The sequence below is a fragment of the Schistocerca serialis genome, chromosome 7 (genome assembly GCF_023864345.2).
Source record: "Schistocerca serialis cubense isolate TAMUIC-IGC-003099 chromosome 7, iqSchSeri2.2, whole genome shotgun sequence".
NCBI classification, from domain to species: Eukaryota; Metazoa; Arthropoda; class Insecta; order Orthoptera; family Acrididae; genus Schistocerca; species Schistocerca serialis.
In genome coordinates, this window is record NC_064644.1 from 573,514,274 (window position 1) to 573,538,629 (window position 24,356).

The 24,356-nt window shown below is 41.6% G+C and overlaps 1 protein-coding gene across 1 annotated transcript in view; it reads left to right on the top strand.

Annotated features, from left to right (window-relative positions):
* Nucleotides 1-24,356, top strand: part of LOC126413258 (ras-specific guanine nucleotide-releasing factor 2-like) — a 1,992,910-nt gene that overhangs the window by 821,731 nt on the left and 1,146,823 nt on the right. Inside the window, 1 exon segment of the mRNA XM_050083160.1 lies at nucleotides 16,728-16,837. Within this exon segment, the coding sequence (XP_049939117.1) occupies nucleotides 16,728-16,837 (110 nt within the window).

A 24,356-nucleotide genomic window follows, 5' to 3' on the forward strand; every position in this document is an offset into this window, starting at 1 on the left:
CATAGTTAGCAAATGAGAGATTTTTATAGAGAACAAACAATATATTTACCTTACTTATGTATTATATATATATATATATATATATATATATATATATATATATATATAAAATCAGTTCATGATGTCCAATATTACAAATTTACTGTTTCTGATGGACACACGTCCAGATCGTCTGCTCCCAAAATTCTGCCTTCTCTCTCCCCACATCCACCACTGCTGGCGGCTCACCTCCAACTGCGCAACGCTACGAACTGTTCACATCCAACTGCCCAACAGTACAATAGCGAATATTCCAACAATGCAAACCAGCCACAGCCTTCACACAGCACAGTCAGTGACTTTTCATAAAGAGCGCTACGTGACGTTACCAACATAAAAACCTAAACAGCCTACTTACAAGCTGTCCTGATACTTTTGATCACATTGTGTATTTTTCTTTTAATTACCACAGCCTTTGTTCTGCAGCTCGAGACACTTGCGCCTATTCTGGATTTTATGAATTTGAAATTGTCAGCTTCGTTCGTGCTCTGACCGTTGCAGATGTGTAGGACATCTTTGCAACTGACTGCTTCTAGAAAAAGTCAATATTTTTGTATATTTTGCAACATAAAGTCAGTTACTTCCCTGTCTACACTCCTTGTACGATTTGAAATTGCAGTCTGTGACTCATATTTTAATAGCTATCCTTGTTTTGCTTGCTTACTGTATGTCAGAAACACTAACATGTTTGTTAATCACTGTTCCTCTTTATTGCACTTTATTATATGATTCACAATATTACCGATTTTGGATTTCTGCCATCGTCGGATTGCTAAGAAGAAGGTGTAAAACCACTGAAATAAGAGTAGTAGGTTTAACTGGCTGAATACCAAGTATGCAGGAAAATTTAACGCTATGTTATTACATATAACATTGCTGACAGCCATAATGAACGATATACTGAAACGAGTGTCAGTCTCAATCTCATTGTACGTGCACGTTCATGAACTAACACGAGTTATACTTATTCGAGGGCGCTAGTGATGAGGTAACATAAGTGTCCAGCATTACAAACTCGATAGTGTCAAACAGAATACTCATGGACATTAAATAAAATGGTTTCACACAACTGAAGTGCCTGTCTCACGTTACAACGTAAGATATAATACAATACACAATAACAATATGCATACTTAAAATCAGAATGAAATGTGCAAAAGTGGCATACTTGCAGAAAAACGTATACCATGGCAAAGTAAATAAAAGAAGAGATTATGTGAAAAGTGATCAGATGAAACAGTAACTACTTCGTTAAAATGCCTACATACTTTTAAGTCTTCCTGTAGAATTGTCCTTCAGCCAGTTGACCCTACTGTTGTTATATTAGTGTTTCTCTATTTTGTTTTAGCATATCTACTGATGGCAGGGAGTTGAAACTATTAATACTATGAATTACATAATACAGAGTGATCAAGTTGGACCATTATTAATAAAGTGTCAAATGAGTTCTGACTCCTATGTAGACAGTGCGTATTCATTTGATTAACAGCAAGTCATTAATTTACATTAAGAAGTATAGGGGTCAAGTACAGAGTAATGCATCACTCTCTATCACACAGCGCCCATGTAAACGTGGCGTCATTACATCTGCTTGTACACAGTATATTTCAGCTGCCAGTGATTTTACAAAGTACACTGTCTGTGGGTGTCACGTCATTTATTCTACATGACAGCAACAGTAAAGAAGTCATCTACCAACAATCATATGTATACAATGCTTACACCAACTGGTCCAACTGTGAAGCGCTCTTGTGCTCCCTTGAAACACTTCAGACAAACCATCCATCTTTGCTAACGTGATAGTTTTTCGTTATATGATACGAAGTTAAATACTTCTCTCAGTTCTTTACTGCCTCCCAATATACTGTTACATAGAAAGAACGGTACAGCTAACGACTCGTTCACGAACGACTGTACGTCGCAGAGCTCTGGCTCACTAATGCCGCACTTCGCAGTAAATCACGAGCGCCTTCTGTCCGCTGTTAAATCCAGGCAAAGTTGGCCTCTGTATACCCTTAATTAAAACTGGCTTTGTACAGCGGAGCGCCCTTTCATCTTTTGTCCCTCCCTGCGCTGTGATTTTCCGGCTACAGAGCTACCTACCTTTCTCATTTTTACAACGTTCATTCAACGGTCGTTCTTCAAAGCAGTATTTTCCAGTTCAAATGGCTTGATCATCAGTACGCATAGTAAATGGAAGCGCGGTTCATCCGTGTGTGTCACTGTAACCCTGCAACCCGCCTTCTGCAGCCCCTTGTGGGTTGTATGGTACAGCAGCAGTCCATCCTCTAAGCATGAAAAAGGTTTCAGTTTGGAGCCGCAGTGGTTGGATTCGACGATATGGACATCAAAAGACGGCGTCGCATCGCTAGATTTCTTGTGAGGAGTTGGTGAGCAAATGAGAACCGAGTGCCAAAGTGACTGAGACTGGACAGACTGTTCATCGGAGGTGAAGGAAGTGTGGTAGGTCCGCTGACGTTTTCTATCTACATAAATTATCTTATGGATAGGGTGGATAGCAATGTGCAGCTGTTTGCTGATGATGCTGTGGTGTACGGGAAGGTGTTGTCGTTGAGTGATTGTAGGAGAGTACAAGATGACTTGGACAGGATTTGTGATTGATGTAAAGAATGGCAGCTAACTCTAAATACAGATAAATGTAAATTAATGCAGATGAATAGGAAAAAGAATCCCGTAATGTTTGAATATTCCATTAGTAGTGTAGCGCTTGACACGGTCACGTCGATTAAATATTTGGGCGTAACATTGCAGAGCTATATGAAGTGGGACAAGCATGTAATGGCAGTTGTGGGGAAGGCGGATAGTCGTCTTCGGTTCATTGGTAGAATTTAGGGAACATGTGGTTCATCTGTAAAGGAGACCGCTTATAAAACACTAATACAACCTATTGTTGAGTACTGCTAGAACGTTTGGGATCCCTATCAGGTCGGATTGAGGGAGGACATAGAAGCAATTCCGAGGCGGGCTGCTAGATTTGTTACTGGTAGGTTTGATCATAACGCGAGTGTTACGGAAATGCTTCATGAACTCGGGTGGGAGTCTCTGGAGGAAAGGAGGCGTTCTTTTCGTGAATCGCTACTGAGGAAATTTCGAGAACCAGCATTTGAGGCTGACTGCAGTACAATTTTACTGCCGCCAACTTATATTTCGCGGAAAGACCACAAAGGTAACATAAGAGAGATTAGGGCTCGTACAGAGGCATAAAGGCAGTCATTTTTCCCTCGTTCTGTTTGGGAGTGGAACAGGGAGAGAAGATGCTAGTTGTGGTACGAGGTACCCTCCGCCACGCACCGTATGGTGGATTTCGGAGTATGTATGTAGATGTAGATGTTCTTTGTAGAATATTAGAGAATGTTGGAGAATGTTCTAGAATGTTTCATAATATACAGATTCATCCAGAAGGTTAAGGAATGCTCTAGAGTGGCCCAGAACAGTATTTCTCTAAAGGTTCATGAATTTTATAAAATATTGGACCATTCCACTGCACCAGAAATCTCAAGTAGCACCTAATGAAGACAGAGAGAGACACGTTGTTGAAGTAATGTGCATGAGCGACGCTGATATCTGACAGAATACCCAACATCTGAAAAATTCAACATATCAAATCTGAAGAATTACATGATGGAGAATGTTCCAGAATGTTCTATAATGTTCTAAAATATTCTATAATTTTCCAGGATGTTCGATGATTCTCCAGGATGTTCTAGAATGTTCCAGAATGTTTTAGAATTTTCTAGATTGTTAGACAATGTCCTATAATATTCCAAGATGTTCAATTATCCTCTTGTGGCTGGTTAAGTGCCAGATCAGAAGTGATTTATAAGCGGTGATGAGATTCAAGCATCAGTATACTTATGGAAATCGATTGCAACACATCCGGTATGAATGAAAATGACAGGTGGTGAACTAATTTTAAGAATTACTTATCGTAGTGACAGATGTTAAACGGAGCGACAGAGTTTTCAGCAAATTTAACATGTAACTGGACACCAAACTCTAAATGAGAAGATCCTGCCAGTGGTGAACTGAAAAAAGGGAACAGAACGAACAGAGGAGAAATAAAACAGATGAGGAACAAGAAGGACATAGAGCTTCACAACGAAGAAGAATGAGTGCCAGAAAACGTATATACATGCCTCTCGCATCCCGATCTCCATCGTTCACGGTCATTCCAGTCTCCTTCACTAAGAGCTCTCGCCGCCATTGCTTCGTTGACGACGTCCTTCCAGCCTCCCGCAGCCCCACCGCGCATTCTTCTTTGATGTGGAGTCCATTGCCATACACGTTTTGGCAGTCTTGTGTCTGGCATAAGCTCTAAGTGACCATACCAGAGTAGGCGCTTCCTTTCTATGTAGTCTAGGATTGTGCTTTCGCCATTAATAACCTATCTCATCCTATCATTTCTAATATTATCAAGCCTGGAATATCCACAACTCCGTCTCCAGAAATCCATCTCGATATCTCTCTGCATCTGAGTTAGTTCCCACAGCTCTGCACCATACGTTGTGATACATTCAATAATTGTGTGGTAAATGATATGTTTTGTTCTGCGTGATGTTTTTGTTCCAGAGAATACCACTTTGGTTGTTTTATGACTCGCTTGTCCTGGCCAATTTTATTGTTTATATCATCCATACTTCTACCATTGGACGACAGTGCCTCCCAGGTACTGCAACAATATCGGCAGCAAGTTGTAGGTCGTTAACAGCATTTTCTCCCACTTTCAGATATTCTGTTTTAGATACGTTTATGACAAGACCCCATTTTTCATATTCTTCTTTTAATTTGCGGAGCATGTAATTTGCATCTTCCTCATCTTACTCATCTCCAGCTACTAACACTTGGTCGTCAGCAAAAAATAAAGTGAACAAGAGCTCATCGTTTATGGGGATACCCATTCCTCCTCATTTCCTTTTCCAGAATTTTAGTGCCTCCTGTACGTAGAGCTTAAAGAATGTAGGAGCGAGTGTGCATCCCTGGCGTAGTCCTTTTGTCACTTCAGACTCTTGAGATAGTTGAATTAACACTTTTACCATTGCCGTACAACCTTGGTAGAGGAGTCTGACAGCTTTCACATAGCTCCGTGACGCGCCAGTATCAATTAAACTTCTCCATAGCGTGTTATGTGGACCTGTTTCATAAGCTTTCTGGAGGTATTCAAAGACAAGGTGGTCGTAAGGCCCCTTGCTGTCCTTTTCTACACTAGGTTTTTGAGGGTAAATGCTCCATCAGTACAGGAGCGACCAGATCTGAATCCATTTTGTTCTTCAGATTTAGTTATTTCTTCTATCCTCTTTTTTAGGATACAGCTATAGACTCTCGTCATGGATGGCATCACACTAATACCACGATAGTTTGCCCAATTTCTCCTGTTGCCCTTATTAAATATTGATGTAATTGTTACCTTTTTCCACTCTTTTGGGGCTTCGTCACCTTTAAGGCATTTGTCAAAAGTCACTGCCAATATTTCAAAGAGTTTTGACGGTGCTGCTTTAACCAGTTTTATATAAATTAATCCTGAACCTGGCGACTTTCTGTTTTTCTTGTCATTAATTGCATTTTGGACTACCTTCGGTGTTATCGGTCGTATATTATCATTACTGACTTCAGTGTCTTCTGGATTCTCAGTGAATGCCGCTCTGTTCCCAGTTAGTAGTCATTGGTAGTGTCGTATCCGTTCCTGCATGCTAATGCGGTTTATATCTGCTTTGTCAAATGTGTGTGAAATCTTATGGGACTTAACTGCTAAGGTCATCAGTCCCTAAGCTTACACACTACTTAACCTAAATTATCCTAAGGACAAACAGACACACCCATGCCCGAGGGAGGACTCGAACCTCCGCCGGGACCAGCCGCACAGTCCATGACTGTAGCGCCCAAGACCGCTCGGCTAATCCAGCGCGGCTCTGCTTTATCTTTATTCTGCGTTCTCATTGTTTTTAATACCTTCCAGGCTTTATTTGCTCGTGTATTTCCCGTGCTTTTTTTCTGTCTCTTCAACGGTTTTCTGCCATGCTTCGTTTTTTGCCTTAATTATTGTTTTCTGTGCATCTTTTCCCCGCTCCTTGTATTCGCGCCAGTCATTGTCTGATCTTGAGTTCAACCATTTATTATAAGCTTTCTTCTCAGTTTCTACCTTCTCTTGTACCGAGTGGTTCCACCATTCATCACAAATTCTATTACTCTTTTGGATTTATTTTTCTCCCAGTGCTTCATAAGCTGCATCTTGTCTGCAGAGGTTTCTTCAACGGTAGCAAGTTCTTCTGCTAGCCTTTGCTGGTACAAGAAACGGGTGGAACTATGGTGAAGGCGTTGTAAATTATATTGAATTTTGCACTTGAATTTTTGCGTTTTTGATAAACCTCAATAGATCTTAGACATTAGCAAAAAGTGGTCTGACCCGCACTCTGCACCCCTCATAGCCCTCACGCCTTGTACTGCTAGCTTTGTTGTTTGCTTTATTAAGACACAGTCTGTAATGGACGTGAGGTTAGCCCTTGGTTTCATCCATGTGTATTTGTCGATGTCATTATGCTTGAATCATCTATTCAGAATTCTTAAGTGATTTTGCATGTGGAGTTCTATCAGTCTTTCACTATTACTATTTAAGGTTTCTTCACCATATTGTCCCACTATGTTGCCATTAGCTTTCCATCCTGTTCTGACATTTAGGTCTCTTAATAAAATGACTTCTTTGTGATTCCCTATGTTTTCAAGAGATCTTGTCAATTGAGTATAGAATAAGTTTTTCTCTGGTGTCACCGCCAGACACCACACTTGCTAGGTGGTAGCCTTTAAATCGGCCGCGGTCCGTTAGTATACGTCGGACCCGCGTGTCGGCACTATCAGTGATTGCAGACCGAGCGCCGCCACATGGCGGGTCTAGAGAGACTTCCTAGAACTCGCCCCAGTTGTACAGCCGACTTTGCTAGCGATGGTTCACTGCCTACTTACGCTCTCATTTGCCGAGACGATAGTTTAGCATAGCCTTCAGCTACGTCATTTGCTACGACCTAGCAAGGCGCCATTATCAGTTACTATTGATATTGTGAATCATGTACCGTCAAGAGCGACGTTCATCGTTAATGGATTAAAGTTAAGTATTCCACCAGCTACGTCCGTTTTTCTAAATTCTAATTTCCTTGTCCTGTTCCAGACCTCACGCCATCCTACGTGAGCTAAAACGCGTGCCTTTCGGCCTCCTCTAGTAACACGGTGTTGGCTCTCCTGCCAACCACAAAACTTTCTTCGCTACATCAGCGTCGTCGTTTGATGAATAGACCACAATGATACCACCGAATGGCCCTTTACTTTCATCTGTACTTTCAGAATTCTATCACTGGCGTATTCCCAGCTGGTTAGCTTTTTCTTGAGTTGTTTCTTTACGGCAATGGCAACTCCACTTCGGGCTCGTTGTTCCTTTGGTACGCCACTATAAATATATATTAATCATTTCTCTCTTCTGTACCATGCCCTTTCAGTTTGATTTCTGTTAGGCCCACTATGTCGACATCAAGGCGCTTTATTTCTTTAAAGACTTCACGTTTCTTTGTAGAAAGTCTTTGTATATTCCATGTTGCAATTCTCATTGTCCTTTCTTGTGCCTGTTGTCGTCTTCGTTTTGATCCATTCCGTTCCGATTCTAAATTGGGAGGTTTTGCATGTGATTTTTTTTTTTTTTTTTTTTTTTGCTAAGGTGGAGTGCAGGTCCAGCGCCTAAACCCCCGACTTGGGGGACCAGGTGATTTTTAGTCGTGGTTTTCTTCACGATTGCCTTTTTGGGCTCAGGGACTCTGTCCATCCCTCCCTTGGGCTCCTGGGGGAATGAGGTGCCACTTACGCCAAGTCCGCCATAGCGAAGCCCACTTCCTTCGCCTTCCTTGCCGATGTGGTCTTCACCCGTAGCCCTGGGCACGGGTAACGCATTATACTCCGCGATACTGGGTCGCCAGCAGAACTTTGCCACCAACTCGAAGGCCGGGCCCACCCCCGTGGCGTGGACCCGCCTGCTGAGAATTACCAAAGTGCGCTTAGAGTAGGGGGTTCAAAGCACCCTAGGCCGGGTTAATGTGAGTGGATGGTTCCACGCACAAAAGCCAGAGAACTTAACAGATAAAAAAACGAGATGAAAGTTGAGAATGGGATTGAGACACTCAGAAAGCAGACATTCAAAAATTACCGAAGAAATAAGATTGCGAAATGAACTAAGCAGATTTCCGACGACTGAAGTTCATGAGAGACAACGATCTCAGGTCCATGAATACTTTACAATTTTATGGAATGTTCTAGAAAGTTCCAGAATTTTCCTTAACGTCCTTGAATGTCTATGAATGTTTTGCAATTTTCTCGACTGTCTTGTAATATTTCGGTGGTACATAAGAAACCGAATAAGTGAATGACAAAGTGCTGTATAACTTTATGTCGTCCATGTTGGACTGTGACTGTTTATGTCAGCAAAAGTTTAAATAAAGCAATTGTCTGCGTCAGTCTCTCTTTTATTTCATTAAACGACGCGTTTCGAGAGTTTGCACTCTCATCTTGACGTAGAACAATGACATTACGTAATTTCGAAGGCTCCCGCAGCCAGAGTCAGTTGACATAAAAGTTTTCTGTATATGGTACCGCGTCGTGTTGTATAAAACTACTGCTGGAGAAAACCAACGCTTCGGCCACGGTTACAGACCCAGAAGAAGGCCGCTTCAACCGTGACCGAAACGTTGGTTTTCTCAAGCAATAACAGCATGTTACGTTTTTACTACCTGGATGGAGCCAGTTGTTTGTTGTAGTGTGATTTTGATACAAAGGTGTATAACAGGCACTTGTTGACATAATATGGCACTAAGACTATAAATTTTAAACGGCGATAGAATTATTTGCAATCTGTTCTAGTGCACAGAACCCTGCAGTTGTTCATAAATATACATTTTTAATTTAGTTTTTGTCTCAGAACACCAACGAATAACATAAAGAAACCAAACATTAGAGCAATGTAAAGACCTGGTGCCTTGCTTCAGAAATCTTCATAATCTAAATCTTACTATTTCTGTATAGTGCTGTGGAATTATCTTTGAAGCACACATCAATGTGAAGGACAATCCACAGCCGCGATTTTTCGTGCCTCCCATGCAATATCGGAGCAAGCTGCTCAGGAACTGCAAAAATGGCAAGACAGTGGGGTTGTCAAACCCGTTCCTGAAAGTCAATGGGCATCACCCTTCGTTATTCTGAAGAAGCCTTCAGGTAGTTTACGTTTGTGTGCAGATTTTAAGGCAACAGTAGACCCACAAACTGTAATGGATTCCTTTCCTCTTCCGAGATGGGAGGAATTGATGGGCAGATTGGAATAGGGCAGATACTTTTCAAATATAGATTTGTAAGAGGCATATATACCGTTACCATTGGACGATATTGTCGTCAAGCGTGCTGAGCATTTGGGAAATTTAGGCTGTTTGTTTCAGGTTATGTCTGCAGCTGGATTAAAGTGCAACAAGGAAAAGTGCTCCTTTTTCTTGTAGTAGAACTGAACTATTTAGGTTATGTGTAAATGCACAGGGTATACATGCAACTACATCACACTTACCTGCGATTAGAGAGCTGCCAGAGTCACGTAACATGAAGGAGTTCCAGTCAGTCATGGGAAAGAGTAGCTATTATATAAAATGTAGTTCTTATCCTGCGTAACATTGCTGCTTCACGTAATCAGCTGCCCCAGAAAAATTTGTCTTTTGTGTTGCCCAATGAATTCTAGAACGCATTTCATCAACTGAAAGCGTCATTGTTAAGTCATAGATGTCTGCTTTGACCCAGCTAAATGTGTTATATTGGCTGTGGATGCATCATCTTATGGAATTGGAGGGGTGTTCCTCCATGAGACTCTTCCATGATCTTTTATTCAGGTCACTCAGGATGCAGGAATTGGAAAGAGTATTAGTGCATTCCCGCTGTCTCAATTTTTCATTTAGTGTGTTCCATCCATGTTTCCAATTCTGAATGAAAGTTTCGAGTTCTAATGAAGACTGAGCTTGAGGCCTTTCTTCACTTTCAGAAGAACTAGTAGATTGTCCTCAGTGTTATCAACACGAAATTCTGTCTCTTGAATTTGTGTAGCTATGGCACATTTATTGGATTTGTTGTACCTCTATATGCGTTAATCTAGTTAATCTAGTTCAGAAGCTGTATCTGGAGAGACCAACATATTGTATGGCACATTAATTGCATTTTACCTTGTATACACATCAGTTTCCTTTACTAGTTTTTGTACTGTGTGGCAGTCCCTTCCATAATTTACTCAAGGTGGAAGAAGCAACTCTTACATTGACTGTCCAAATACATTACTTTTTTTTTTTTTTTTTGTAAACTGGTACAAAATTGGGAAGGGATACTGTCCTACGTCTGTCCGCTGTTGTTCTTTTTCATGATCCTGCCTATTCCATTCCTACCTTCCTTAGACGTTTTTTCTATGAGTATGGAAATCTTTCAGCCGTGGCGCGCCTGACGCACCTCACGCACCCCTCAGCTTCGTGGCCCACGCGCCAGTTTCTGTCGCTTGTGTCTTAAACTGGCCCCACTTACCCCAGAAGATTACATTTATTGAAAGAATAATTATCCGTCCCAGATTTATTGTTGGTTTAATTTCTTGTCTTGTATTCCATAATTTGTAATTTTCGCCTCTACGCATTCATATTCATCGGTAGCTTCTCATCCTTTCTTTAAAAAATAAGTCATAAGTCTACCAATTATTATGTATTTTATTTTCATGATACTGACATTTATTGTACGAGTTGTCTGATTAAATGCTCTATACGCAGGTGACAAAAGCCGTAGGGTACCTCCTAATATCGTGTCGGACCTCCTTTTGCCCGGCGTAGTGCAGCAGCTCACGATGGCATCAAATCAGCAGGTCGCTGGAAGTGTCCCGCAGAAATATTGAGCCGTCCACAACTGTAGCAGTGTTGCCGGTGCAGGATTCTCTGCGCAAACTGACCTCGATGCGATTCGTGTTGAATGATCTGGGTGACAAAATCATACTCTCGATTTGTCCAGAATGTTCTTCAAACGAATCACTAACGATTGTGACTCAGTGCACTGTCATCCATAAAAATTCCATTATTTTTGGGAACATGAAGTCCATGAATGGCTGCAAATGGTCTCACAGTAGCCGAATATAACATTTACAGTCAGTTATCACTACACATCGTTATAAAGCCATCGCCAGCTTGCACAGTGCCATGTTGACAACTTGGGTTCATGCTTCGTAGGCTCTACGCCACGCTCTAACACTCGCATCACCTCTTACCAAATACGATCGGGACTCATATCACCAGGTCACAGTTTTACAGTCGTCTTGGGTCCAAACGATATGATCCCGAGCCCAGTAGAGGCGCTATGGCGATGTGTTGTTAACAAAGGCATTCGGACGGTTGTTTGCTGCCATTGCCCATTAACGCCAGATTTTGCCTGACTGTCCTCTTGGATACGTCCGTCGCGCGTCCCACGTTGATTTCTGCGATTATTTCATGCAGTGTTGCCTGCCTGTTAGCACTGACAACTCTAAGCAATCGCCGCTTCTCTCGGTCGTTATGTGAAGGCCGTCGGACATTAATGAGAGTTAATACCTGAAATTTGGTACTTTCGGCACACTCTTGAGATTGCGGATCTTGGAATACTGATTTCCCTAACGATTTACGAAATGGAATGTCTAATGCGTGTAGCTCCAACTATCAATCCACCTTCAAAGTCTGTTATTTCCCGTCATGCCGCCATAATCAAGTCGAAAACGTTTTTACATGAATCACCTGAGTGCAAATGGCAGCTACGCAAATGCACTGCCCTTTTACTTCTTGTGTAAGCGATACTACCACCTTCTGTACACGTACATATTACTATCCCAACAGCCGGCCGGAGTGGCCGTGCGGTTCTGGACGCTGCAGTCTGGAACCGCGTGACCGCTACGGTCGCAAGTTCGAATCCTGCTTCGGGCATGGATGTGTCTGATGTTCTTAGGTTAGTTAGGTTTACGTATTTCTAAGTTCTAGGGGACTGATGACCACAGCAGTTAAGTCCCATAGTGGTCAGAGCCATTTGAACCATTTTACTATCCCATGACTTTTGCCACCTAAGTGTATATTATCATAGTCTTTGGCTAATATCAATCGGTTAAGCACAAGTCGTAAATATCTTTCATTGGGATCCTCATATTTTCTATTTTTTTTCTACTACATGTATGTAATACATTGTGGGTGAAATGCAGATCCCCGAAGTAATCCTTCTGTAACACGAAATTCAGGTGGTAAATAATACCCGCTTTTTTTGTTTAATTTTCCAAATATCTTTATTGTTTTTCGGTTTATTTCTACTGACTGTTTTCCACCAACTGGCCGAAAGTGCCATGTCGTAGACACTTCGTATATCTACCTAAACACGAAATTAAGAAGTTCTGCCTGAACTATTTTCTTCACAATTATTTTTTGTGAGAAAAGAATGTTATCAGTTCTTGATCTATCGGCCATACAACCTGCTTGTTCTTATGTCTCTATTTAATGATTGTCGAACAAGGCAAGTGCCTGTCCCCTTTAATTTTTTATAGTTTCCCTCCCTTCCTTTCTTATGCGTTATTAAAATGTATATCTTGTGTGGTGTCACCGCCAGACACCACACTTGCTAGGTGGTAGCCTTTAAATCGGCCGCGGTCCGCTAGTATACGTCGGACCCGCGTGTCGCCACTATCATTGATTGCAGACCGAGCGCCGCCACACGGCAGGTCTAGAGAGACGTCGTAGCACTCGCCCCAGTTGTACAGTCGACTTTGCTAGCGATGGTTCACTGACAAATTACGCTCTCATTTGCCGAGACGATAGTTAGCATAGCCTTCAGCTACGTCATTTGCTGCGACCTAGCAAGGCGCCATTATCATTTGCTATTTATCTTGTGATGCATGTACCGTCAGACCGATGTGATATGTTGCTAGAGAAGGCCGAAATGCACGCGGTAAACTAACGCAGGCTGGCGTGAGGTCTGAAACAGGATACGTAATGAATGCTATAAAGAAAAGTACGTAGCTGCTGGAATACTTAACTTTAATCCATCATTGGTGTACATCGCTCTTGACGATACAAGTTATACTTTTTAGATAAATGCACTATACTGTAATGGCGCCTTGCTGGGTCATAGCCATTGACTTAGCTGAAGGCTATTCTATCTTCTCGGCAAATGAGAAAGGCTCCGTCAGTGTTGTCGCTAGCAAAGTCGTCCGTACAACTGGGGCGAGTGCTAGTACGTATCTCGAGACCTGCCGTGTGGTGGCGCTCGTTCTGCTACCACTGACAGTGGTGACACGCGGGTCCGACATGTACTAATGGACCGCGGCCGATTTAAAGCTACCACATAGCAAGTGTGGTGTCTGGCGGTGACACCACACGATGTTCACCAATTATGGATTAAAGTTAAGTATTCCAGAAGCTACGTACTCTTTTTGCTACTATAAGACCTTCACCTGTTCCAGACCTCACGCCATCCTGTGTGAGCTTAAACGCGTGCCTTTCGGCTACCTCGTAGTGGCTTGGCTGTCTCGCCAAGTCACAACATCTTGTTTTCCAATCACCTGGAAAATCCTCCACATTTCAACCTCCTCTAAAATAATGTCTTAGTACTTTAATAACTGCGTGTGACTGCATACAGTAACCGCAGCGCTTCCATAATTTACAGGGTTTATTGCACCTTTTACTATTCCATTTTCAAGACAGCTGTAGAGATCTTTTCAGTCATTACTTTGACTCAGAGGAAGATCCAAAAATTCTAGTTCCTCAATTCTTATTTTACTTACAATAATTTTTTCAACTAATCAGACTATGTCACTTATTTATTTAATGGTTCTCACCAGAATGCTCCTGTGAAAGAAATCATTCAGTTATTTAATTTGAAAGCTGTGGGGATCCGTGGAATTAACATTACGTGCCATGCAGTTCAGCTAGTAGCCGATTATGTGATTCTGTAACGTTTCCCCAACACCTGACACAACAGCAATGAGGGAAACAGCTCCTGATGATTGTATAGCTAAGAAAACTGCATCAGATGCAGCCCACCTGATGCCATTAACTGCGATCAATAAAGTAAAATAAAATAAATCTTCTCTCTAACGTGACGTCTCACAGCTTCTTATTTACCATTATTTTCTTTTTTATCTTTCTTGACGAGCAGAGTGCGTGGCTTCTTCGCATTAGGATACTTTCCCCCGTTTTCTCAGTGCAGTAATGACCAATAAAAATAGTCACAACTACGTTCCCTCTTTATTTTTGGTTATTTCCTACGATTATGACATTATTTCAACTTCTCCGAATTCGCTATGCTATTAATATCTTAGTTTCGTTTTTTGAACTGTTTCTATACTTTTTCTTATTTTTAGGATCTACTTTTTGGTTTATTATTTTTCCCACTGCATTTATTCATCAGTTCTGTGTTTCTTCACGAGAGACTCCAAATTACGTCTTCAATACAGTGGGATGGTGATTTTTACGTAAAATCTCGCACACTGAAACGACGAGACTTTGATTTTATCGTATACTCAGATAAATTTTCTTATTCGTACCAAGAGCTGTGGTAGAAGAAACTCCATTTGTAAGATTCTTCACTAAAACTTTATTTAGTTTCTGATTTATGTAACGCCAATTCAAGTAACATGAAGTGATGGGCCCCTAATTAAACATGTACGTGATGTTACTTGAAACCTGTCTTGCATGTAGCCGCAACTGAATTTATCCTTTATTGGAACCAGTTAACTGTAGTTGTTAAATCTGTTGTCCTCTTCAGATAATAGTTAATGAAGCCCTATTTTGGGTCCGTACACTTTTGTTTTGTAGCCATTTATTGTCTATCGGATGTTTCTCTCTTGTTTTAAATGAATAAACACCATCTTGCGCAGTATTACGTCGAGGACCTAGAAGACCAAAATAATACAGTTCTATGCTTCAGCTACGAATCACTACAGTGCAATATGGATGCCTGGAATTACCTGTTCATGATAAAAAGCGGCATTTGGTTTCTTTCATACATATGGATACTATATAACCGTCAGATACTGTAAAGAATATTCACAGACTTCTAATTTGGTAATGACACTATTTTTTGCAATTAAATAGAAATGTCACATTATGCTACCGTCATCGTCATACAACCACGCAGGAAATTTAGCTTGACTTTTATCGTATGCATTAGAGGAGGTAATTTAGTGTTCATTCACACTCAGCATCAAGCTACTGACAGTGCGATGGCTCTCATGAACCTTCTGGGAACTCTCAGACTGTAGTTAAACTCTATTTACTTAGACTCAGGTATTATGAAGTGAGAAATAAATTTGATATTGACTACTGAACTTGTTATACAAAGTAATTCATATCAGTCCTTCAGCATCAAGCCCACAAAGCAGGTGTGTAGCGGAAACCTTACACACAGTAATAACAGACGTAATAGCACAGACTCCAACAAAGAAAAAAATCTGGTAAACATGGGCTTTAAAATACGTACCTTAAGAGCTTTGAGCAGTTGTTCAACTTGTTCTTCATTTTATACCATCCCCAGAGCTGTGCGAATATTTTGGAAAAGGTCTTCATAATTTGTTTGCAGTTGCTGTGCTAATATCGAGCGCTGCTGAACTAAGGATTCACGGATTCATTCCTCGGTTGGGGCGGGGGTCTTCACTGTGCAGAGCGAGTGGTCGTCCGCTATACCGAAGAAACTGTCATGATGCGAATTTCGGAGTAATTTTCACTCAGGTCGTAACATACAAGAGACGTATTTTATGTGAGGCACCTGCTTGTTAATGTTAATTTCCGGCATATCGAGATAGTCTTTTTAAGGCCTTTTTTTAGAGGTAGTAGTGCGCTTCGGTGGCTTAAAAATGCAAAATCCATTTTAAATATTGTAGAAATGATGTCATGTAATACCCTAAGCTGCCGTTCACTTCATTGTTTATTGTGCGATTGGTTTCGGTCAAAGGCTTCGATGCAGCACAGAGTTTTGTAACAGACACAGTTACATCCTTACATAATGCAGTGTCCAACACTTTTTCCTTATAAATACTACTTAATCGTGCATGAATTCGTCGTGATGACAGCTTTCACACAGTACCTCAAACAATTGATTCACCTGCTCTCTCAACGAACGCATTGTTTTTGTCCCCTTATACCAAACAAAAGCTGTGCGTGCAGAGATTTTAATCATCTCTACAAGTTTCCTGATTTTCTCAAAACGTGTTTTTGTTATTCCAGAGTTGACTGGAGTTGATGTAAAAAGTGTACAAATGTTAATGGCAAATATTTTCTGAAACAGTCAAAAGATTTGTAGCAAAACATGATTTTTATTCTATTCTTTTTGGAAATACTTGAAAGGCAGCTCTAGTACAAAAGCTTGGCCAGTTTATCTGTCTTTTCGGAAAAGATTGCGTTGTTTCTTTCCTGTCAAGTTTGTAAATTCTTAATGTATTTATGAATAGCATTATATAGTTTCTTGTACAGAAATATTTAGTTAATATTTCAAACCCCAAAAAATGTGTAGTTGTAGCATTTTTCATTTGCAATAATGAGCTCCTCATGCCCCCACCGCTACTGCCTTGATGTGCCCCCCTGACCTGTGCTGGTACCTCGGTGAGAGCAGCAGGGATCTCCTTGTTACAGCAACACTGCTTCGCCATCTCGTACCGCCGCGAGAACCAGCGCCAGTACGAGCTGCGGGCGGCCAACGAGTCCGACTGCAAGACGTGGATCGAGGCCATCCGCGAGGCGAGGTGAGTCTTTCCGTCATTCTGCACTTACAATAACGATACCGCGCCCGCGACGCGAGATTCTACACAGCAGTCTAAGTTCAGATATTCAAAGATAAACCTTCTGATGGTGAAATACTTTTTAATCAACGTTAGGAATATACAGAGTGACAACTACTGAACTCCTTGAAATAAAATCATCATAACTTCTGAACGATTTGCGTTAGAACGTTCAAACTGCACGGTTGACCGCGGGGCATGAGTTTGCGCATGCATGGTTTGGTTTAGCGACGAAGCCCACTTTTATTTGGGTGGGTTCACAGAGGAAGACTGCACTGTAGTTCCTTCTCTATAGTGTCGCACAGATGACAAGAGGCATAGAGAAACAATTAAAACCGCTCAAAAGAGGAAAGGCCGCAGGACCTGATGGGATACCAGGCCGCAGGACCTGATGGGATACCTGTTAGATTTTACGTAGAGTACGCGAGGGAACTTGCCCCCCTTCTTGCAGCGGTGTACCGTAGGACTCTAGGAGAGCGTAGCGTTCCAAAGGTTTGGAAAAGGGCACAGGTCATCCCCGTTTTCAAGAAGGGACGTTGAACAGATGTGCAGAACTATAGACCTTTATCTCTAACGTCGATCAGTTGTAGAATTTTGGAACACGTCTTATGTTCAAGTATGACTTTTCTGGAGACTAGAAATCTACTCTGTGGGAATCAGTATGAGTTTCGAAAAAGACGATCGTGTGAAACCCAGCTCGAGCTATTCATTCACGAGACTCAGAGGGCCATAGACACGGGTTCCCAGGTACATGCCGTGTTTCTTGACTTCCGCAAGGCGTTCGATACAGTTTCCCGCAATCGTTTAATGAACAAAGTAAGAGTATATGGACTATCAGACCAATTGTTTGATTGGATTGAAGAGTTTCTAGATAACAGAACGCAGCATGTCATTCTCAATGAAGAGAAGTCTTCCGAAGTAAGAGTGATTTCAGGTGTGCTGCAGGGGGGTGTCGTAGGACCGTTGCTATTCACAATATACATAAATGGCCTTGTGGATGACATCGGAAGTTCATTGAGGCTTTTTGCGGATGATGCTGTGGTTTCGAGAACAAACCTTTACCGAGTCAAGCAGTATATTGCTCCCTCCTACGTATATCTCGCGAAGAGATAATGAGAATAAAATCAGAGAGATTAGAGCCCACATAGAGGCATATCGACAATCCTTCTTTCCACGAACGAGACTGGAATAGAAGTGAGAACCGATAGAGGCTCTCAAGGTACCCTCCGACACACACCGTCTGGTGGCTTGCGGAGTATGGATGTAGATGTAAGCAAAATTGGCACATTTGGTGGTCTGAGAACCCACATTTTGCGAGTCTCTTCACCCTCAAAGGGTCAGTGTGTGGTGTACAATGCCCAATCACGGAATAATCGGTGTGATATTCCTTGATGACACTGTGACTACCGAACGGTACGTGAAGGTTTTGGAAGATGGTTCCACCACCATTATCGAAAGTGACGCTAGTTCCGACAAGATGTGGTTTACACAAGACGGACCTCGACCCCATCGAAGCAGGAGAGTGTTCGGTGTCTTGGAGGAGCACTTTGGGGACCGCATTCTGGCTCTAGGGTGCTCAGAGGGCACTGGGGCCTCGATTGGCCGACATATTCTCCGAATATGAACACATGCGACTCGTTTTTGTGGGCCCATATTAAACATAAGGTGTACGGCAATAACTCCAAAACCATTGCTGACCTGAAAACAGCCATTCAGGAGGTCACCACAGCATCGATGTTCCGACACTTCAGCGGGTCATGCAGCATTTCGTTATTCGTCTGCCCCACATCATTGCCGCTGGTGGCAGGCATATCGAACACGTCATAAACTAAATCCGAATATCTGCACGCCGTAGTTTGTAACTAATTTACTCGTTTTTTGACAGAGTTCAATAACTGTTAATCTGTATTTTCGGTGGTATCCATGGTAACGTGAATTTGGTGTAAATCACTTATGTGGAAGTATATTCATTATTCTTTCCATCTTAAGAATCATATTTAATTCACTTTGTTTATTAATATAAATAGTGTACTTAAGTACCACAAGCTGCAATTACACAAACTAATTACCGTAATAGACTTGAATTTACACCACTTGTGATCTGTATTGGTCGTCCGGGTAGAACAGTTTGCTCATTTAGTATTAGGTGTAGGTGCTCCGAGGTGGACGGAGAAGCTGAGACAATGCAAAGAAATTTGTGACACACTCATATATATTTTATGCGCTGCCATACTGAAGTTGTACAGCAACACGTTGGTTGTGCTTGTAGACAGATACAACGAAGCAGTGCCTGTCAAGGCGAGCGTTACTGAATACAAGGTCAACGGGACTATGTCTGCCCTGGCCGCCACACTGTCAATAACTGTAGTGTATTTCTATCAAACTCAATGAACAGTTTGCTAACAAGAAGTCAGAAGTAGAAAACATTTTTAATAATAACTTTTAAGTGCTGCAGAGAAATTGGGATCCAGCTATTCATTGGAAAATACAATTTGATGAAATTGAAATTCAATCCACCTCTCCTACTGAAATTAAGAAAATAATAAATTGACTCAAAAGTAAAAGTTCATGGCATTTCCATCAAAGAATTAAAAGCTTCTTCCCAACAGATTAGTAGGATTCTCAGCCACATATGTAGTAGCTCACTGAAACAGGGCATTTTTTGCAGATTGATTGAAATACACTAACTATTGCATATAAAAGGGGACAGGTCTGATGCTAACAACTACCGCCCAATCTCACTTCTGACAGCTTTATCCAAAATTCTTGAAAATGTAATGTATTCAAGAGAATCATCACGTATTTGTAAAAATGAAGTACTAACAAAATGTCAGTTTGGTTTTCAGAAAGGCTTTTCAACACAAAATGCTATATATTCTTTCACTGGCGAAATATTAAATGCATTGAATAACAGACCATCACCCATTGGGATATTTTGTGAACTCTCGAAGGCTTTTGACTGTGTGAATCATGAAGTCCTTCTAGATAAGATTAAATTTTGTGGTATGAATGGGACAGTGGGCAAATGATTTAATTCGTATTTAACTGGAAGAAAGTAGAAGGTTGAAATTAACAGTACAGACTCCGAAAATCAGCAGTCCTCTAACTGGGAGTTGTTAAGAATGGTGTCACACAGGTTCCGTCTTGGGTCTTTTATTCTTCTTAATATATATTAATGACTAGCCTCTCTATAGTCATGAAGATGAAAAGCTACTTCTTTTTGATGATGATACAAGTATAGTAATCACACCCAACAAACAAGAATCAGCTGAGAAAATTGTAAATAATGTCTACCAGAAAATTATTATGTGGTTCTCTGCAAAAGTACCCTCACTAAATTTTCAGAAAACACAGTCTATACAATTCTGTACAGTGAATTGCATAACGCCATTGATAATTATAGACTATGAACAGAAGTCTGTTGCTAAGGCGGAATATTCAAAATATCTGGGTGTGTGCAATGATGGAGAAATTGAATTAGAAGAAACACATCGATGATCTGCTGAAACGTTTAGGTTCAGAGTTATTGCAAATTTTGGTGATAAATATATCAGTAAATTAGCCTACTATGCCTATTTTCTTTCACTGCTCGAAAGTAACGTGCTCAGAAAATAGCGTGAACACCTCGAACTAATGTATGAGCATAACATGATGTCATAGGAGCAACGACGTTTATGACATAATCTGTTACCAAAAAATCATCCATAAAATACTTGAAAGTGGCCTAAGGCCGAAATTGTACAATCGTACAGGAAATAACGAAAATTGCAGCTGAAGGCTTCAAGAAACCATTCAGAAAAGTCATCGCAGCTGCGGACCCTATCGCAGTGAAAATTATGACACCGTGTGTTTTTGGCATGACAGGAAATGGATCCAGATGAACCTCGGAGTCAGTGTGCTCCACACCATAACGAATAAGAGAGTGTGCTGTGGTCGTGGGAGTCTCACCTCACTCTAATTTGATGTCGGACATCAATTCCGAATGGAATGAAAGCTTCATCATTCAACACCCATTTTGTGGTCATGATCTGCTTGCGGTTCTCAGACTGTATTACTACAGTATTTGAGAATCAGAGAACTTAGTAATTTCCGTCAAACTTCACACATAATTTGAACTTTCTAAACTTTCAATCGCTGACACCCGCAACAAAATAGCGAAGGGAAGAAAGTTTATCACTCACTGTATTTGCGCTGTTTATTCGGAAAACTTCAGCGATAGGCTTAACGTTTTAATTCATTACTTATTTAACACTACTTCTATTTGCAACACATTTTGCAGACATTGTCCGCATCTAGCACTGAATGTACCTGGGAACTTATTGTAGACACATGGTTCAGGAGATATGACATCATAAATTTTGAGATGCGTCAAAAGCCAGCTGATTTTTACTTGAGGGATTTGTGGGGGAGGGAGGGGGGGAGGAGTGACTGGTGAATACGTATGCGTCGATAATCTCCCATCCGATTCTGCAAAATTCGCTCAAGATGTGTCACTACCTTTCATTGGCTATTTGACGATAGTTCTCCTGTCAAGTAAATTATTTATTAGCAGCTTTCTTTGCTCTTGAATAATGTCTTTTCCACATTAAAAAAATCATCAAACAGATGATCCTTCTATAACGTTAGTATGCGGATGCATCTCACAGAACCTGTGTTCTTTATTGCGTAATGCTTATGGCCTTCCACTGGAGCTCCGGTACGTCAGCTGTGCGTTATTGTTGCTAACCGCAAGTCTCTTCTACAGCTAGTGCAGCGCTTTTGGAAGCTTGACATTTTCTGGCGAGATGTGTTTGCATTATACGAACTGAAGCCTGGCTCATCCAAGTCCCGTTCACAAAAATCGCCATTTAAGGACCACACGTTATTAACCAAAACTTGTTCTCCATACCGAGCTACAATTTCCTTCTTTAAGAGCTATGTGCCCGTGTTAGGTGCCAGTCAGAAATATCCAGTCCAAAACTCAGAAGACTAGCCGCAGGCGTATAGAGGTATGCTTCATATTTAATAATCCGGTCGTGTTTTTAAAAACCATACAAATTTTTAGTAATTTCAAGCTTTCGATTTCAAGAGTCAGGCTGCTTTAGAAAGCATGTTCAGTTACAGTGAAATTATTTGTTACAGCAATGAGAAGCTTTCACGACATGTCACAGCTACAGTACTGATATTAATGAAATATTGTTTCTGTTCTACTTACGTACGTTATGTGATTCCATGTAGCAAAAAATTTCTTTTATGGATCAGGAAAAATATACTAGGCGGTTGGAATCAAACTTTCCCTATTTAACACGTTATAACACGGAAATTGTTTACTGCACAAGGACCAAACTTGGTAACATTAATGTCAAGGACATGGAGAAGACACATAACGCAGAAACTGTTGAATTGAAACACTTTTAATGTGCTGCTACAGTACATCATACCACTGCATATCGGTGCCACTACTGCTACAAAAGGGGCTCAATATGGTGGTCATCAGTGTCCAGAAGAGTATGAAAGCGCAGGATTCCATTCTTCACACCAGAATCAAGCATGTCCATAGTATGGTGGCTACCTCTCTTGATATGCTGCCCTTCAGATCAGCCTTCAGGTAGCCCCACAACCAGAAATCACAGGGAGTGAGACCAGATGATCGTGCTGGCCAAGCGTTTGGAAACGGTCTGCTGATAATTCGATGGTTTCCAGATGTGTCTGGAGAAGCAGGTGAACTTCACGAGCGATGTGCGGCGGGGCCCCCATCTTGCGTCTATCTCCTGTATGGTGGGTATGAGATGCTGATGAAGCATATTGTAGTAACGTCGGCCAGTCACACTTCACGTCTTTGTTTCTCTCTGTACCTTGTGCAATGCAGTACATACACACATCCAAAAAAAAAAAAATTTTTTCTTGCATCATCCCGGTTCCCAGAACTCCTGAAGATAGTTGTTGACTGTGGATATTGTATCACAGACACAGTCCCTTTGGCTGTTCAGAGATGTCACTAAACCCGCCCAAAGATGCAAACAACCCTGCATGGGCACCGCCTATTAGACAGCCGATCAGTTCCAGCCGTTCCACCAGGAAGGAGGTACATGGCTCGTGTTGTCTGTAGTTAAACCATGCCTAGACCGTCAGCCTTGTAGTAAGGAAGATGTCGCGTGGAAAAGACACAAATAGGATTCCGTAGCACGCCCAGATGCGGGTCAAACCCAGCTGGGGCATCCATATTTAGATTTTCGGTAATTTTCCTTCATCTATGAAGGAAAACAGCAGGACGGTTCCTTTGAAAGGACACGATCAATTTTTTACTCCATTCTTCCTCAAGCTGAGCTTGTGCTCTGTATCTTTAATCTTATTCCATTTATTCCTAATTGTACTTTTTTTTAATATTTTCAGTGAGTGGACGATAATGTCACCTGATCTCGCAGAAAATCATTTCATATTCACCAGAGAAATACACCCACAAACAATCGATCTGCTGATACCTACCTGGAAGCGTGTAGCACAGTTTTGTACCTTACGACGGCGGCTACACGTAAGAGGTTTGTTCTTCGCCATGGAAGCATTAGGGGGCCACACTGATCCACGGTCTCTCAACAGCAGCCCGCAGCCAGTGTACAGGGTGACTCAAAAGAAAGCGAAATTTTCGAACACCTTGTGGCAACGATCCCGAATGACGCACGGAAAGCCGCTCGCGCCGTCTCGCTGTATAGTGAACAGTAAGCGCGGAGCGAAGGGACGGTTTGCAGCGAGCGTTTGCGGTAAAATCCTGTTACGACAATGGACGTGTGGAGGCAGCGCGCCGAGAATTTCTGCGTCATTTCAACACTGAACGGCACGGTCGTGTCCCCTCGGCGCATGCAATAAACACCCGAATCCGCAGTTTTAAAGCTACGCGTTCTGCATTCGAGAAGCAGTCTGCAGGATGACGGTGAACTCCTTGTACGAGAGAGAATATCGAGCCTTTGCGAACTGCTTTCGTAAGAAGACCGCAGCGCTCTGTTAGACGTCTATACAGTTGCATCGTTCGAGGGTTCAACGAATGCTAAAAGTGAATTTAAAGTTCCATCCGTACAAGCTGCAGCTCGTTCAGCAACTCCAACATAAAGATATTTTAATTCTTAGGGAATATGGTGAACGCATATTATCAGAAGTGCACACCTACTACAATTTAACTACCTGTAGACGTTGAATGAAGCTTCCACTTCACTTGGACTCAGTAAAATCCACGTTAGCTAAACGAGCGTCCATTGCACAGCAGCAAGGTTACTGCATGTTTAGCTATTTCATAAAATGCCGTTACAGGCCCCAAATTTTTAGAAGATGACGATGAGTGTCCAACGACTGTAACATCTGTTCGGTATGTTGCCATGATGGAATGTTTTATTGCCCAAGAACTGCCCACTTGCCTGGCAGCAGTTGATTTCAAGATGTCAGCATGACGGAGCAAACAGCACGTACGGGATGGATACTGATGGCGCCTGTGTGGCGATTGTTCGGTAACAAT